Source organism: Manihot esculenta, chromosome 18, assembly GCF_001659605.2.
Source record: "Manihot esculenta cultivar AM560-2 chromosome 18, M.esculenta_v8, whole genome shotgun sequence".
Taxonomy (NCBI): Eukaryota; Viridiplantae; Streptophyta; class Magnoliopsida; order Malpighiales; family Euphorbiaceae; genus Manihot; species Manihot esculenta.
Window position 1 is genome coordinate 2,808,671 of NC_035178.2, and position 16,207 is coordinate 2,824,877.

At 34.9% G+C, this 16,207-nt stretch overlaps 2 protein-coding genes across 2 annotated transcripts; both read right to left on the bottom strand.

Annotated features, from left to right (window-relative positions):
* Nucleotides 1–1,194: 1,194 nt before the first annotated feature.
* On the bottom strand, nucleotides 1,195–3,422 carry LOC110607010 (cytochrome P450 CYP82D47). Its single transcript, XM_021746053.2, has 2 exons — nucleotides 2,439–3,422; nucleotides 1,195–2,084 (listed from the first exon to the last, which is right to left on the bottom strand). Exons 1-2 carry the CDS (start codon nucleotides 3,381–3,383, stop codon nucleotides 1,464–1,466), a joined length of 1,566 nt encoding a protein of 521 aa, XP_021601745.2. The 5' UTR covers nucleotides 3,384–3,422; the 3' UTR covers nucleotides 1,195–1,463.
* Nucleotides 3,423–12,013: 8,591 nt separating this feature from the next.
* Nucleotides 12,014–13,627, bottom strand: LOC110608086 (cytochrome P450 82A3-like). The gene is made up of 2 exons (XM_043953503.1): nucleotides 13,112–13,627; nucleotides 12,014–12,634 (listed from the first exon to the last, which is right to left on the bottom strand). Exons 1-2 carry the CDS (start codon nucleotides 13,625–13,627, stop codon nucleotides 12,014–12,016), a joined length of 1,137 nt encoding a protein of 378 aa, XP_043809438.1.
* Between the last annotated feature and the right edge of the window lie 2,580 nt (nucleotides 13,628–16,207).

The following is a 16,207-nucleotide window of genomic DNA, read 5'->3' on the forward strand; positions in this document are numbered from 1 at the left end:
CCAAAGTCGGGCCGGTAGAAGCATCTACATTGACTTTCATCCATCCTTCCGGTGGTCGTTGCCATGAACGCAAGTGGTCTGAACTTGGTGCAGCAGCAGTAGCTAAGGAAGAAGCAGCAATAACAATTCAATTTTGTAGGAACCGTGAGGCCATATGGGAAACTTGAAAGGGAGATTGTCCTTTATGTTCCCACACAATAGAGTTCCTATTAGTTCACAATGCCCAACAAACGATGAGTATTAATTTGTATTTATCAACAGAGGCCGGAACAAATACAGTTAAGAACCAATCCATGATTGAATTAACACTTGAATACTGCCGTCCTATATTAGTTTGCATCCAAACTTCTAGAGCAAAAGAACATTGAATCAAACTATACATTATAATCTCACTTTCACACTGACAAACCGGACATATATTATAAATTTGTATCTGACGTCGTTGAAGCAATGGTATTCTATTCACAGTAGATCATGGACAGAAGCAACGGTATTCTGTCCACAATAGATAGTCCATGATGAGTATTTTGAGTCAAATGAACCATTTAATCAGTTGCTCTGTTAGCTCCATGATAAATACCAGTAACCTAAAAAGTAAATAAGCGTTTGTTGAATTTGTTAGACAATATATATTTTCTAAATTATAGTGGATATTAATTCTTTCTAGTAATAACTTTAGTAGTCTCGAGACGATCGGCTCAATGGTGGAAGTTTTAATTTTATAAAGATGAAGGACTACAAAATATTTTCAAGCTTTTCTGGAGTACCTTAATTGATCAGTGGATAGGTCTATGATGTCTATACAAGGTCTATACAATCTCAAAAATATAAAAGTTATATTTAGATGATATGGAAAATTAAAAAAATAAAATCAAAATTCTTTAAAACTGTATTTTTTATTATTTTGAGATTAAAGTTAGTCGTAAAAATTAAACAAATAAATAATAAAAAGGAGAACTCAAAAAAAATTTTAAAACCAATAAATTGAATCCAACCATAAGATTTGGTTTTATTATGGGAAAAAACAAAAAAAAATTCCGACAAGAGCAGGTGTTACTAGCTTTTAATTTCTTTTGATCTTCTTATACGATAAAGGATCAAGTAAACAAATTAAAGATATCATTTCTTTTTCACCAAAGATACAGTGATCAAATAATTAATTAGAAAATATCTGCTGAAATACTTTACTTTGATAAATAATATATCATTTTCTTTTTATTTATTTCATCATTTTCTTGATTACACATATAAATGAAAACGTCACACAAACTTCCAGAGTGCAAATCCGAGTAGACTGCACACCAGTGACAATGGCAATTAACATATAATCACAGGAATTATTACAACAAAAGACAACCTATGCAGGTTCTACAACGACTGATTTATTTATTTGCACGAATGCAAAGTTGGCTAACCCTTGATACGGCCCCTAGATACGGGAGTGACTGTAGCCATATTGCTCATTATTCAAAACAACAGGGCTGCAGCCGAGGTGATACGACAACTTTCAAGGGGGTCGTTTTCATATTTGTTAGTCCAATGCCAGGAGTCATATCAACAGCTGCATCTTCGGGAGTGGAAATTTCAAAAGCTTGCAGCAAAGTGGCTAATGTCAAATGCACTATGTGGAGCGCATAAGATGCTGCAGGGCATGCTCTTCTGCCACCTCCAAATGGAAGCAACTCAAAGTTTTGGCTCCTGACATCAACGTTCTTACGGGTTGTGAGAAACCTTTCTGGCTTGAACTCCATTGGGTCTGGCCACACACGAGGGTCCCTTTGTATCTTCCAAACATTAACCATTAGCCAAGTGTTTTTTGGGACATAATAGCCACCTATGGTGCAGTCCCGAGTGAACTGACGAGGCCCAGGGATAAATGCTGGTGGGTAGAGACGTAGCGTTTCTTTAACTATGGCTTGGAGATAAACAAGTTTGCTGATGTCTTTTTCATTCACTAATCGTTCCTTGCCAACAACTTTGTCGAGTTCTTCTTGTGCACTTCTCAATGCATGTCGATTGTTCAGCAGTAGTGCAAGTGCCCACGTCATTGCAACTGTAACTGTCTCATTCCCAGCAATCATACTCTGCAAACAATTTTAGTCCATCAATTTCATAACAATCAAAATCAACCCTATAAGTCAATTACTCTCATTCAATTTGTTGGAATAATTTTCTCGAGAAGAACTTTTATTTTTTATATTTTATATTCATAGGAGAATAATCAGAAGTTAACATTCTCACCAAAAATAATTTAATATATCTGTTGTATGTAGATATCTACAGAGATCCATCATCATCAATGATTGTAATAAAATCATTATACATAAAACAATTGAATAGTAAAATTTCTCCATTTTTACTCGTAATAAATTTTTTGGATGATAAAAAAAAAAACCATTACTTTTTTTACTATAAAGCTTGAATTATATATACGTTACCAAGGATGTGGCTTTATTGATTGTATCAGCATCATAACCTTCAAGGCTTTTGTCATCAAGAATCGAAAGCATGACGTCCATGAAGTCTTGTTCTTCTTTAGATTCTTCACCCAAACACCTATTTCGCTTATGTTCTTCTAGCCATTTCTCCAAAACATCATCTATTTCTTTAGCAATTTTCTTCATTGCCTTCTCATGTCCACCCACATCCATCCATCCAAGAAATGGAACAGCGTCCCTCAAAACAAGCGTCCCCAGAAAATAAAAAAGTTTCGTTATTCCATCCTGAAACTTTCGCCCTTCTTTCTCGTCACCAACAGCACCACCACCAAAATATTTCTTGCCTATAATCATCCTAAGAAGCACGTTCAAATTTAGGTCACTGAACCATTGCTTCATATCAACAACCTTTTTGTCCTGCCATGCTTTGTACAACTCTTTCATGGAACTCTCCACTTCCTGGATTCTAATATGCTTGAGAAGCTCAAGCCGGCGGTTAGAGAGAAGTTCAAAGATTGATATTTTACGAGTTTCAGACCAATATGGACCGCCGGGGTTAAAAGGAAAGAAAGCATAGTTGTAGCCCATAAATTTTGCGGCTACCAATGCTGGACGGAAGGTTACAATCATGTCATTGATACCAGTGAATATTTCCTTAGCCACCTCTGAACTGCTCACTACGAGAACAGGGTGAGCCCCAACCCGTACAGTGAAGATGGGACCATATTTATCAGCGAGTGTACCCAACGTGACATGAGGCTCGGATCCTGAAAACAAAGAAAAATGACCAGTTAAAGGCCATGCACCCGTTGGTTGGGGTGCCAATATGGCCTTGGAAGCTCTGGATTTCCATTTCTTTAAGCTTAATAGATATAAAGGGAGGAAAAGAGAGACAAAGATCCAGGCTACTATTGAGGTGTTCAAAAATGGAGAAAGATAATCCATTTTCCTAAGATTTTAATAGATGGAGGATGGGTTTTCTTCTTAAATTAATTGCATATAGAAGCTTAAGTTGCACACCTATATATAGAGTCACAATAGTACTAGTGGAAGAAAATTTTAGAGTATAGTGGATATATATCCCAATTTGATAATATTAAAAGAAGAGAATAGCTATGAAAAAAAAATCAATTCATATTTTTATTTTTTAAATACACAAATTAAAATATAAATTCTAGTGGTATTATAAAAATATTTTATAATCTCTCCAATTATTGATGTGTATTGATGATCTGAAAATCAAAAAGTTAGAGTTTTAATATGAATGAGTGAAATTAGCACGAATGATTCAGATCTTCTTCTTTTATTCATTTTTCTTTTATCTTTTAGTGATGTATAACCGTCACCCTGTTAGTCCATACGTACGAACATACATATCTTCTTATCATCATCAAGCGGCTCTTTAATTCTTTTTTGGTGCTCATACTGATAAAATTGTGGTATAGTTGAGCCTGCTTTCCTATTCCCTATCATATCAGATGAATTGAGTCTCCCTTTGATGAGTCTGAGTCCCTACCTGTTCGATCGTAAACTAGATTACACGCTAATAGATCGGCTTATATAATAAGTTTTGATATATTTTAAATTTTTCAGCGGAGTAAAAATTCAACTACAATCTGAGTCAATTAAACATAACGGTCATGACACATGATCCATCCCTTAAATACACATAATTCTTTTACTTAATTTTTAAGTTATAAAGAAAAAGAAAAAGATATTTGGACACTTTGAATTTCTAATTATAATATATATTTAAATAGTTGTTTTTATAAAAATATTAAAATAATTATTGATTAACTAACGAATAAGAGGAGTGATTGGATATTTATTTTTTAATTTTTATAAATAAAGTAAATAAATTTAAAATAATGGTTAGTTGAAAGTGGAAGACTTGCGGTCAACTATGAGCGGCTCCGTTTAAAACCAAAAAATCACGTGACATGCAACGCAACGCAATTTTTTTTAATTGATTTTGATTGAGTTTTAACTAATATCTTATAATCGATTTAGGTTCACTAAGTAAATATAGATAAATTGTGAATTTTTATTCATTGCTCTTAATTAATATCTTTAACTACTAGATTATATACGGGATTTTTATATTTTTAATATTAAAAAATATTATTTAAGAATTTTTCTGTAAATTTGGTGAATATGGATTTATTTATTACACTGACTTGTGATAATGATTGCTAACAAACAAAGCTCACAAGTGGCAGGGCCACTTGAAAAATGGAGGGTCCCTAAATTAACTTTATTTCATATAGAGTAATTTTTAATTTCGCAAAAATTATATAAAATTTATGAAAATTTTTCAATTTTATTTTAACAATTATATGTTTTTATTTTTATTGTTATTTTTATATATTATGAATTAACTTTATTTTAATTAATTTTTTATATTTTAAATTAATTAATATTAATATTTAGTTAATAAAAATAAAATAAAATAAAATTTGATACTTATATTATCATATTGGCCACATCATACCTTTAATAGTATGGCCCAAAAGGGGTGACGAAATATTTGTATGTTTCATAATAAAATAGAAAAAATAAAGGGAAAGTAGTTAATTGATAAAAACATTTTATAATATAACTATTAAATGTGAGTTGCATTTTTGTGCTTGTTGTACGCTATATTAATTTTGCTAATTGATGCATTTAAGGTTTCGTATGAATACAAATGAATAGATAAAATCAAACTCCCGACAGCTAATCAGATAATAAAATTAAAAGGCAGCTAATAAGGTAATAAAATTAGAAGTTTTAATATTTAATTTACAACTGATTTTTCTGTTAGTTAAGTTCGTGGTTATACTATTTTACTTGTTTATATTTTATCTAAAAAATTTATTAGGTATAATTATTTTTGTGTTTAAAATTATATGTTAAATGAAATTTTATTAATACAATCAATAGTTTTACTTTAAAACAATATTTAATTTAAAATTTTATAAATTGTGTCTAGCGACACTCAACTAGCGACACTCAACTAGTTAGATTCATCGTTATACTGTTTTACTTATTCATACTTTACTTAAAAAATTTATTAGGTATAATTATTTCTTTATTTGTGATTATATTTTTTTTATTAGATGAAATTTTATTAATATAATCAATATTTTTACTTTAAAAAAATATTTAATTTTAAGATTTTCTAAATTGTGTCCAACCACACTCAACTAGATGTACAATAAAATCTTAATTTAAAATTAAAGAATAAAAAATATGTGTCATTATCTATGTGGAACTTATACTTTAGCAAATCATACGTTTTTTAGCTTTTTTTTTTTTTCGTTTTTAATACCATGAGTTAATTTTCTGATTAATTTTTTTATGTTTTTGGTGACATAAGAAAAGTGATATGGCCTCCTAACTTATAGTTTGGCTAAGTAGTTACAAATAGAATAGTTAAATGAGGGACTAATAAAAAATTTTAAAATTTAATATGGTTAATTTGCTTACGCTTTTATATATTATATATAAATATTGTAATGCTATCGATTCAAAAAAAATACTGTAATACTAATTATTTTAATAATGATTTTTTTTGAAAGCAATAATTATTTTAATAATGATTAAAATAAAAATTAAAATAAGTAACAAAAAAATTATAATATACTCTGCAGAACAAGGCAACATTGGTTAATTTGCAGAATCAATAAAAATAAAATAAAATTTGATACCTCGTTTGATTTGATCACGCATCTATCCCATTAACCACACCATATTTATAAATGCTATGGTCCAAATGGGAGTGACAATATTTTATATTCAGTAATAAAATAGAAAAACACAAAGTGAAAGTAGTTAATACATAAAATCATTTTATAATACAACTTTTTTTTTGTTTTAAATGTGCGTTACATTTTTGTGTTTTGTTGTATATTAAATTTAATTTATTATATATAAGTGATGATCTGAGATTTAGAAGAAGATAGAGTTTTGATGTGAGTGAGTGAGCTTAATTTGAATGGTTCAAGTCTTTTTCTTGTATTTCTTTTTTTCCTTATCTCGTCATCCTACTATAGTACCACATGTCTCTATCATACAAAACCCTATGTACGGAGTACCTATCTTTTCACGTCACGTGGCCATTTAATTCCCTTCCGGCGCTCGTGTTGATAGATAGTTGGGTCTGCTCTTCTACTCCCCCACCACGTCAGATGAGTTGGGTCCCTCTTTGATAAGTTCGGACCCCGGTCAGCCCAATTTACTCGATCATGGACTGGGTTACGCACTAATGGGCCAGCTTGCATAGTGAGTTCTGATAGGTTTTGGATATGTCTCTCCTGCAAGGTCTCAACTACGACCTGGGTGCCAGTGGCCCAGCGGGCATCAAGTGCCCATTTATCTGCTTATTAGTTATTCCATGATTAATAAGGGGGCAAATCCCGAAATCTCAATTATGATCGCATGGCCCTAGGGAGGCTCCTTGTCAAAACATCTTTCTTCCGCTTTATCCATTTCAAATTCGTATTCAGTTTTGCTCTAGACTCTTCCTCTTGCTCTGCTTTCCTTAATCTGTCTTTCCTCGTCTCAGCAAATTTTCCTCCGAGGTACTTCTCCATTCTTCCTACGGCTGTCGTTAGAATTCCCGATGTTGTGGGTCTGATGTCCATGGTTACTCCTTCCACTCTTTCCAATTTTTCTCCAACGAATACATAGACACCTTCATTTATAGAATTAGGGCTTCTCTTCGCAGTGAGAGGATTGTCCTCCCTGTTTCTCTGCCGGTAGATTTGATAGATTTCCAATAGGGTCGTAACTTGATTTTCTATGTTAAGCAACGCGATTTCGGATTAACCTTTCCATTCACCCCCTTCTTTATCGAGGTCTTCTGTTACTTTGGAGTGACCCCTCGCATGTTATCCTCGAATTCCATCCTCTTCATGTGTTCTTTTGAATCAATCAGTTTTTTATGGGGTTTTGCCCCTTCTGTCACTCTATTTTCCATCTTCTTCTATTTTGTCTGAGCCAATTATGGATTCTATTACTTTGCTCCCCGGGGGGTACAAAGATTCAATAAAAGACTGGGCTGAGGCCTTCATAGTAGTAGAGTTGAAGGAGGGCTCAGGGATCAACTGAGATGTTGATCTCTCCTGGAGAGAGGTCCTCTAGGGCTGTAACGACCTTCCTCGGCTGCCCTTAGTGGACCAAATCTGCCTTCTTCGACTGACCTCTGTCCAAAAGAAGTATGATGTCGAGAAGTGCATTTTCGTGTTTAACCTTCGTGACTGCCTGGAAGCTGGTATTCGTTAAAAACTATTTTCCTATCTTTTTCTTTTTCTCCCTTTTTTTTTGTTGTGTTTTCTTTTTATTGTTCTTGGCTTTAACTCGAGTTATTTTCATCTTTTCAGCCTCCACTGTGCTAATGGACAAGATCAGGCCGCCCAAGAATTTTACTATGTCCAGGGAGAGTATGAAGGCCACTCTAGAGGCCTTCAAGGCAGATTGGACAGTTGCAGACGTGACCCGCGAAATTTTCCATGCGGTCACTCCTGTTGTGGCAAGTCGGCTGCCACTCCTGCTTCTTCTCAGGAAGGGCTTTTGGTCCGCGGCCTCAAGGGCCTCCACTCATGGCAAGGCTCCGGCCTCATCCAAGTCTCCAGCTACTTCGAAGCCCAAGCCAGCCTCCAATCCAGCCTCTTGGGAGCCTATCACTATTAACGAGTCCGCTGAGAGTGGCTCTAAGAGAGGACTGAAGTTGCTCCTCTAGCGATCCAATCCCGCTAGACTGCTGCTTCTATCGTGATTGGTGGGGCTGCTGGCAAGCGGGCCTAGACTCATAAGGTCCTCCTAAGAGTCGGGCTACTAAGAAGGCGTGCACGATAGGATGTTCAAAGACTGCTCCCCCTTCCTCCGCAGACAAAGGAAAATAGGTCGTGGAGCGGCTATCCTCGGCTCTTGACAAAGAGCTCCTTAACACCACTGAGGTGACTCCGGAGTCTTTGCCAGCTTATGTGATCGAAATGCTCTGCAACCGGATGTTTAAGGGGACTCTGAACGCCTTGAATCCTCCCTTCCTCTCTCTCATTAGTCACCTCGCTCGCTCCACCAATCAGCAGGCCATGTTTAACACTCTCTCTCTAGACAACCTTGGAGATAGCTTGAAGGAAATGTTCCTCATGGTAAGCCACTATTCCTTAAAGGTATTTTTAGTAATTTTACTTTCTCTAACTCTGTTTTACTTTAGGCTTTTTGAGATCTTCCTCCAGATTAATGCGAGGAATCGGTTCTTCCAGAACTCGGTGGAGCAGCGCATCACATGTTATGATGTCAGAATCAAATTTATATGATTTTTCATATTCAGTATTCAATTCGTATTTTAGAAGAATTATCTATTTTTTATTGTTATCATCTTATCTCTTCCACATTAGGTCTTATCTCTATGAAAAATCAACAATTGGGAATATAAAAATTAGAAAATGAAGATTCAAAGGAAAAAGTTATTGTTCCACGTCATATTACAAAGGACTCAAAACCAATAAAGAAGTCTAATCACAAGACCCAATATCCAAACCAAACCCACCGCCCAAGCACACAACCGTCGAACTAGAATCACAATCCACCTCTAGCCACTGCCATCTCGTCCTTCATAGCCAAGGTCGAAAAAAACAAAATAGAAATTCATAACCAATCAGATAAGCAATTCCTGACTAACAGAGAGATAAACAAAGAGATTCAAAACCAGATCAAGCATTAAAGCAAACGACCTTCCACCACAAACCCTAACAAGCAGTAAATCAAAATCTGGAGAAAAGTACCATCCAAACAACCATAAAGCACCCAAAAACCCTATCAACTATGTAGAAAAACACCATGGATGAAGAAGCTTGACACTCTGAGCATCGTACAACGGAAGGATACAAGATAGAACCCGCGACTTTTAACAAGTCTTTAGAAGGGTAGGTATTGACGCGGTTCTAAGTTGTAGATATCACGAGTAGAAGACCTCCAGGTGAATAAAAATAAAGACTCAAAACCACAAATTCAAAAACACCCATAAAATTTATTGGGATATTACTGTATAGTATTAGTTATTATGTCCCTTTCATGTACCATACTAACTTTTTTTAAGAGGAATACATTTAGTGTGGAATTAAATGAAATTTATATATCACAAAATAATACTTGGTTTAGCATATTCATAGAAAAGAGTATAGTCAATCTCACAGCGCCCAGCTGACAAGGAACGAGATACGTTGTCTTAGAAGAAACTCTCCACATGTCTACAAAGAAAGTAATTTAAGCATTATTGGTAACGCACATGAATTCACACTCGTCAATTGCTACAGATTTAATCAGACGTCTGGCATTTGAGTTTCCACTTTTGCACTATCCTTTCAATTTCACTCTCGTAATGAATGTTTTATGTTTTATTTCCCAAAGGTCAACAGTGGCTGCTCCCACCGACCTTGACTTATTTTTCGTTTGCAATATTTTTAAATTTTATATTTAAAGAAGATGTTAATAAAAACGTTTCAAATATGTTAGTTTAATAATATTAAAATTATAATTAAATTAAGGACGATATAGTTATGAAGATATTCCAAAATTGTTTTCTATTAAGTATACCTAAATTAAATTTTTTAATTAAATTGAAAATGTAAATGTATTTTATTTTATAAAAAAAAAAACACCAACCACTTATTTCAATACTTGTTAATTTAATTATTTTAATTGTGTTTAGACATCTATAAATTTTAAATTTTAAAAATTCAATTAAAATCATATAAGTAACTTTTTACGATAAGATTTAATTAATAATTTGATATTTGAAACTCATTAAAATTTTTATATTTATTCATACTTAGTTCAAATTCAATTATCTTGAAAGTATTTAATTTTATGCATTTTAATTAATAATTTATCAAAATTATATTTTTATTAATAATATTATATTTTAAAATTTAATCATTCTAAAAATATTAAATTAATTTTAAAAAGTATAAATAGTATCTCAATATGTGAATTTTTAATTTAAAATTAAATTAAAATATTTAAAAACTCCTTATCATAATAGATAAAGACATGTACATGGTTATACGATAACGGGTAGAATAGGAGTAAAAATTATATTTTATGAATTCAAATATAATTAACTATTTTTTAATATGTAAAAACTCATTGAGAAATTAAAATTTAACCCGTTTAATTTGATATAATTCATTTTTGTAATAAAAGAGGTAATGCAATTAATATATACTCATTAATTGTGATATATTAATTTAATATAAATTTTAATTTAAAATCAATCATAGATAAATTAGGTTAACTGGTACCATACTATACATAATCCTATTTCAATCCATACTAAAATACCCTTAAGGAAAATATCTATAAAAATTTTAAATTTTACACTATTTTACTATTCTACTCTTAAATTTTTTCAATAAAAATATTTTATATTATCAGTCAATCATCAGTTTAGTCATAAGAATTATAAAATAATTGAGTGATTAGATCGTGAGATTGATAGTCACTAAATCAATAGTCAATCATTAAGTCGATAGTCATTAAATCAATCGTCAGGTTAAACTGTTTAGTCGACAAGTTATTAGATCGTCAAATCGTTCATTAAATCAGTCATCAAGTAGTCAATCATTAAAACATAAAATTATGAAATTTATAATTATTAGATCGGTCGTTATTCATATTTTTTTACGTTCAATCTTAAAAATATACATTAATTAATATATTTTTTATAGATTCAACTCTATTCATTGTATTTATCATTTATAATTATTAAAAAATAAAATTTATTTTTATTAGATTTCACGCCACCGCCGCTGAAGTGTGTAATCTCTTTTAACTCTATTAAACATATATGAGAGAATTTAAAATATAAATTAATATTTTTTTATTCCAAATCATTTCGATTTAAAATTATAACTCAGTTTATTAAATTTAAAAATATAGAAGTTATATTTAGATGATAAGGAAAATTTTTTAAAAAAATCAAAATTCTTTAAAACTCTATTTTTTATTATTTTGAGATTAAAGTTAGTGGTAAATGTCCCACCAAAAGAAAATTAAATAAATAAAAAAGAACTCAAAAGCAATTTTAAAATCAATAAAGTGAATCCAACCATAAGATTTGGTTTTATTATGGGAAAAAACAAACAAAATTCCTACAAGAGCAGGTGTTACTAGCTTTTAATTTCTTTTGATCTTCTTACACGATAAAGGATCAAGTAAACAAATTAAAGATATCATTTCTTTTTTCACCAAAGATACAATGATCTAATAATTCATTAGAAAATATCTGCTGAAATACTTTACTTTACTTTGATAAATATATCATTTTCTTTTTATTTATTTCATCATTTTCTTTTTATTTATTTCATCATTTTCTTTATTACACATATAAATGAAAACGTCACACAAACTTCCAGAGTGCAAATCCGAGTAGACTGCACACCAGTGAGAATGACAATTAACATATAATCACAGGAATTATTACAACAAAAGACAACCTATGCAGGTTCTGCAACGACTGATTTATTTATTTGCACGAATGCAAAGTTGGCTAACCCTTGATACGGGAGTGACTGTAGCCATATTGCTCATTATTCAAAACAACAGGGCTGCAGCCGAGGTGATACGACAACTTTCAAGGGGGTCGTTTTCATATTTGTTAGTCCAATGCCAGGAGTCATATCAACAGCTGCATCTTCGGGAGTGGAAATTTCAAAAGCCTGCAGCAAAGTGGCTAATGTCAAATGCACTATGTGGAGCGCATAAGATGCCGCAGGGCATGCTCTTCTGCCACCTCCAAATGGAAGCAACTCAAAGTTTTGGCTCCTGACATCAACGTTCTTACGGGTTGTGAGAAACCTTTCTGGCTTGAACTCCATTGGGTCTGGCCACACACGAGGGTCCCTTTGTATCTTCCAAACATTAACCATTAGCCAAGTGTTTTTTGGGACATAATAGCCACCTATGGTGCAGTCCCGAGTGAACTGACGAGGCCCAGGGATAAATCCTGGTGGGTAGAGACGTAGCGTTTCTTTAACTATGGCTTGGAGATAAACAAGTTTGCTGATGTCTTTTTCATTCACTAATCGTTCCTTGCCAACAACTTTGTCGAGTTCTTCTTGTGCCCTTCTCAATGCAAATCGATTGTTCAGCAGTAGGGCAAGTGCCCACGTCATTGCAACTGTAACTGTCTCATACCCAGCAATCATACTCTGCAAACAATTTTTGTCCATCAATTTCATAACAATCAAAATCAACCCTATAAGTCAATTAGTCTCATTCAATTTGTTGGAATAATTTTCTCGAGAAGAATTTTTATGTTTTATATTTTATGTTCATAGGAGAATAATAAGAAGTTAACATTCTCACTAAAAATAATTTAATATAACTATTGTACGTAGATATCTACATAGATCCATCATCATTTCTCATATTCAGAAAATAGAATTTATAGTGTGAGTGTAAGTTTAATCAGGGAGAATTACGTATCCCCTTCTTCTTCTTTGTCCTCTAGTGACGCATGACCGTCACCCTACTACAGTGTCACATGTCCATGTCGCACAGTCTCGTATATACGGACGTCCCAGCATACCCATCTCTGTCAGGCGGCTATTTAATTTTATTCCAGCGTGCGTGCTGATAGGGCTGTGGGGTAGCTGGGACTGCTCTCCTATCTCTTATCTTGTCACCGAGCTAGACTCTCTTCTGATGGATTCAAGCCTAGGGTCAGTCCGGCTTGCTTGAACCCTAGGCTGGATGGCATAATGGTGAATCGGGTTGCTCAGTGAGGTATACTGGGCTTTGGGCCTGTCTCTTTTTCCAGGGTCCGGCCTCAGCCCAAGTGCTAGAAGTCCGGCAGTTATCAAATGCCCTTTTACCTCCTCAATAGTTATTCCATGAGTAATGATGGGGTAAATTCCTAGGTCCCAATTATGACCGCGCAACCCTAGGGAGGCTCCTGTCAAAAACGTCCTTTCTCTACCTTTACTCTTTTCAAATTCAAACTCTCCGTCTCCCTCCAAACTCTTCTTCTCACTCTGCTCCTTGTATTTCGTCTTTCCTATGTCCTGCAAAATTTCTTCGAGGTACGTCTTCTGTTCTCTAATGGCTGCCCCTAGAATCCATGATGTTGCAAATCTGAGGTCTACCATCACCACTGCCTCCCTTACCAGCTTCTTTTCTCGGGAATATCTAGATACCTCCATCTATCGCATTAGGGCTCCCTACCGTAATGAGAGGATCGTTCTTCCCGTTCCTCCGCTGCCGGGCTTGATTAACTCCCAGCAGGATCACAGCTTAGTCTTTTTTGTCAAGTAATGCGATTTTGGTTTAACCTTTCCTTTTTCTCTCTTCTTTATTGAGGTTTTCCATTACTTCGGAGTAACTCCTCGTATGCTCTCACCCAACTTCATTCTTTTCATGTGTTTCTTTGAATCCATCAGTTTGTATTGGAGTTTTGCCATGTCTGCTGTCTTGTTTTTCACATTTTTCTGTTTGGTCAGGACCAATTATGGTTTTACTATTTTTCTCCCTGAGGAGGGTTGTCTATCTTCTCGGGGTATAAGGACTCCATTAAGGGCTGGGTTAAAAGTTTCGTGGTGGTGGAGCTAAAGGAAGGCTCTGGAATAACCTGGGATGTGGACCTCTCCTGGAGGGACGTCCCTCTAGATTGTAACAACCTTCCTTGGCTGCTCCTGGTGGACCAAATCTATCTTCTCCGACTGACCTCTAACTCGCGGAAGTATGATATCGAGAAGTGCATGTTCGTGTCCAGTCTTCGAAACTGCCAGAAAGTTGGTATTTGTTTGTTGATGTTTTGCCTTTTTTCCTCTGCCTTTTGTCTTTTTCTTGTACTTCTTTTTAATTGTTAGTTATTTTTGTTTTTCACAGCCTCTTCTACGCCAATGGACAAGATTAAGCCCCTCAAGAACTTCATGATGCCCCGGGAAAACATGAGGGCCACTCTGGAGGCTTTCCGGGCTGGCCGGTCAGTGGCAGACATGACCCGGGAGGTTTTCCATGCCATCTCCCCTCCCGTAGTTAGCCGGACTGCTTTCCCTGCCCCTGTTTCTTCCTGGGCGCTGGTGCCCGCGTCCAAGGGCTCTCATTCTGCAGCCTCCAAGGCTTCTACCCAAGGTAGGACTCCGGGCTCTTCTAAGTCCCCCGCGGCTTCAAGACCCAAGTCGACCTACTTTATTTTCTTGCCTTTGACTTATAATTTTTGGTGTATGACGACCTATAAATGATTTAACAATAAGGGTATTCCACCTCGGTGTCTGCTTCATTTATACTTAGGTTATTTTTGAATGTGTTACTTTCTTTGCTTTACCGAGCTACTAAGTCCTTTGAGACTTAATTTGATTCAAGTTGTAATTACTTAACTCATCTTCACTTTCTAACTTGCGAGCTTCTTCTACCTTACGTTAACATAAAAAGCCTTAAGCTGTATGCTTACTTAACAAATCTCAACTTATTTAACCTACTTAAGTAACAGACTAAACTATCCTCCGCATGACTTTATCATATGGGTAAGTCCTGGCTGAGAGCTCGGAATTGTCATTAAGCATTTAACTCATAAATTTTTCCCATTCTCTCGAGTGTACTTATGTCACTTACTTGCGATCTTCTCAGAGCCATGAGCTCGGATATGTAATACTTAGTTTATTTTTATACATTTATCTAACAAACTCACTTGCGCTTGGGAGGAATGATCATCTTCATATATAAGCTTTCCCGCGTGTGGTGGTCCCTTGGGCCCGTCCGAGCTACAAGCTTGGATGCATTTTCCTTAGCGCTCTACTTTTATTATAAATGCTTACAAGCTCTGATACTGTTTGTCATTTTTGTCCTATTTCGTTATTTGGTTTAGAGTCTGCCAACTCATCCAACCTGAAAGCTTGGTTGCTTTTTTATGCTGAGATCAGTTTTGTGCTTTTTGAGCTATGGGCTTGTCCGAGCTGCCATGGATTCGTCCGAGCTGTGAGCTCAGCTATTTTTGCATTTCGGCTATTTTTGCGCATTTATATTCTATGGGCCCACCCAAATGGCAAGCTTGGCCTTTTATTGCTTTCCATACTTAGCTTATCTTGTTAATCTAAACCGCGAGATCAATTCTTTATTATTATTTTTTGCTTAGGCTACTTCGTGTGCCTATAGCCTGTGAACCTGTCCGTGTTGTGAGTTCGGGAGTTCGAAATTTTATTTCTTGTACTTAAGTGTCCTGAGCTCTTTCTATGAGGTCGGACTTAATTTCCTGCTTACGTGCTAAGCCTTATATGGGCTATATTTCAATCAGCCTATTTGTTTAGCCTTAGCTTTTCATTTGAAGGGTGGCTCAAGGCCTTTATTTTTCCTTTGTTTGACCTTCCTCCTCTCAGCCGGTTTGTGGCACTGGTGGTCCATTTTTCAAGGCTGGTCGCCTACCTCACTGAGGGCTTCTTTCCCTTCTCAGCTAGGTTTTGTGGTGCTGGAGGTCATTTTCTGAGGCTAGTCACCTACCTCACTAAGGGCTTTTTTCTCTCTCAGCTCGATTTTGTGGTGCTGGCGGTCATTTTCTAAGGCCAGTCACCTACCTCACTGAGGGCTTCTCTCTCTCTCTCAGCTCGGTGTTGTGGTCTTGGCGGTCATTTTCCAATCCCAGTCACTTACCTCACTGAGGGCTTCTCTCTCACTCTTTCAATTCGGCTTTGTAGTGCTGGCGGTCATTTTTCGAGACTGGTCACCTATCTCACTGAGGACTTCTGTATCTGTTTTGAGAATACTCGAGATATATAGAGAATAAAAAT